An 813-nucleotide genomic window follows, 5' to 3' on the forward strand; every position below is an offset into this window, starting at 1 on the left:
CTTTTGAAGTTTAACCTAGATAAATTTTTCGAATATTATTTACCGTCGAATTTTAATTTTATGTCACCTCCGTACTACGCCGGATCCTAAATTTTGTCTAATATTTTAATAAATTTCGAGTAAAAATCATTTTATCATTGAATTTTTTAAAAAAATTTAAATTTTCTCCTACATTTTTTTGCAGTAGCCCGGATGTTTCGCAACCTTCCTTCAGACAAAATTTGTTCATCACAGAGCAAAAAGTCACTCTTCTGTGTTGTTAACATTAGTTATTTAATTCCATAAATATTTTAATCAGTCTGCCAACTCGAACCGCTTCCCTCTCCCATTATAACCCTCCACCTCCTCCTCCATCTCTTCCAAATGTTCCTCCTTTTCTCTGCATGCATTTTCCTCCCCTGCCTTTCCCCTGCTTCGTGATTCTCGTACTCGCTTCTTCCTGATATGGGATCCTTTCTATTTCAGTAACGCCCCTTCCTCTCCTAACCCATTTTAAACCCTTCCCTTCTTTTCCTCTGCTTTATAACCCCCTCCTCTGCTCCTCCTCTGCTCCTCACAACAACCATTTACAGAGCTTTTAGCAAACAAAAATGGCGCCGCCGCCGCCCACCAACTGGCTTTCCTTCTCTCTTTCCCCCATTGAAATGCTTCGCTCTACTGACTCTCCGTTTCTTCCTTATGAGCCACCCTCCACTGCCTCTCCGCACTATCTTTTGGACACTTTCTACTCCAACAATGGTACTTTTTTTTTTTTTTTTTTTTTTTTTTTTTTTTTTTTTTTTTTTTTTTTTTTTTTTTTTTTTTTTTTTTTTT

At 37.3% G+C, this 813-nt stretch overlaps 1 protein-coding gene across 1 annotated transcript in view; it reads left to right on the plus strand.

Annotated features, from left to right (window-relative positions):
• Positions 1-335: 335 nt before the first annotated feature.
• The window catches only part of LOC111483014 (AP2-like ethylene-responsive transcription factor AIL6), a 3,932-nt gene continuing 3,454 nt past the window's right edge, over positions 336-813 (plus strand). Inside the window, exon 1 of the mRNA XM_023129098.1 lies at positions 336-738. Within this exon, the coding sequence (XP_022984866.1) occupies positions 591-738 (148 nt within the window). The 5' untranslated portion in view covers positions 336-590. The remainder of the gene's footprint in view (positions 739-813) is intronic.

Source organism: Cucurbita maxima, unplaced genomic scaffold (genome assembly GCF_002738345.1).
Source record: "Cucurbita maxima cultivar Rimu unplaced genomic scaffold, Cmax_1.0 Cma_Scf00008, whole genome shotgun sequence".
Taxonomy (NCBI): Eukaryota; Viridiplantae; Streptophyta; class Magnoliopsida; order Cucurbitales; family Cucurbitaceae; genus Cucurbita; species Cucurbita maxima.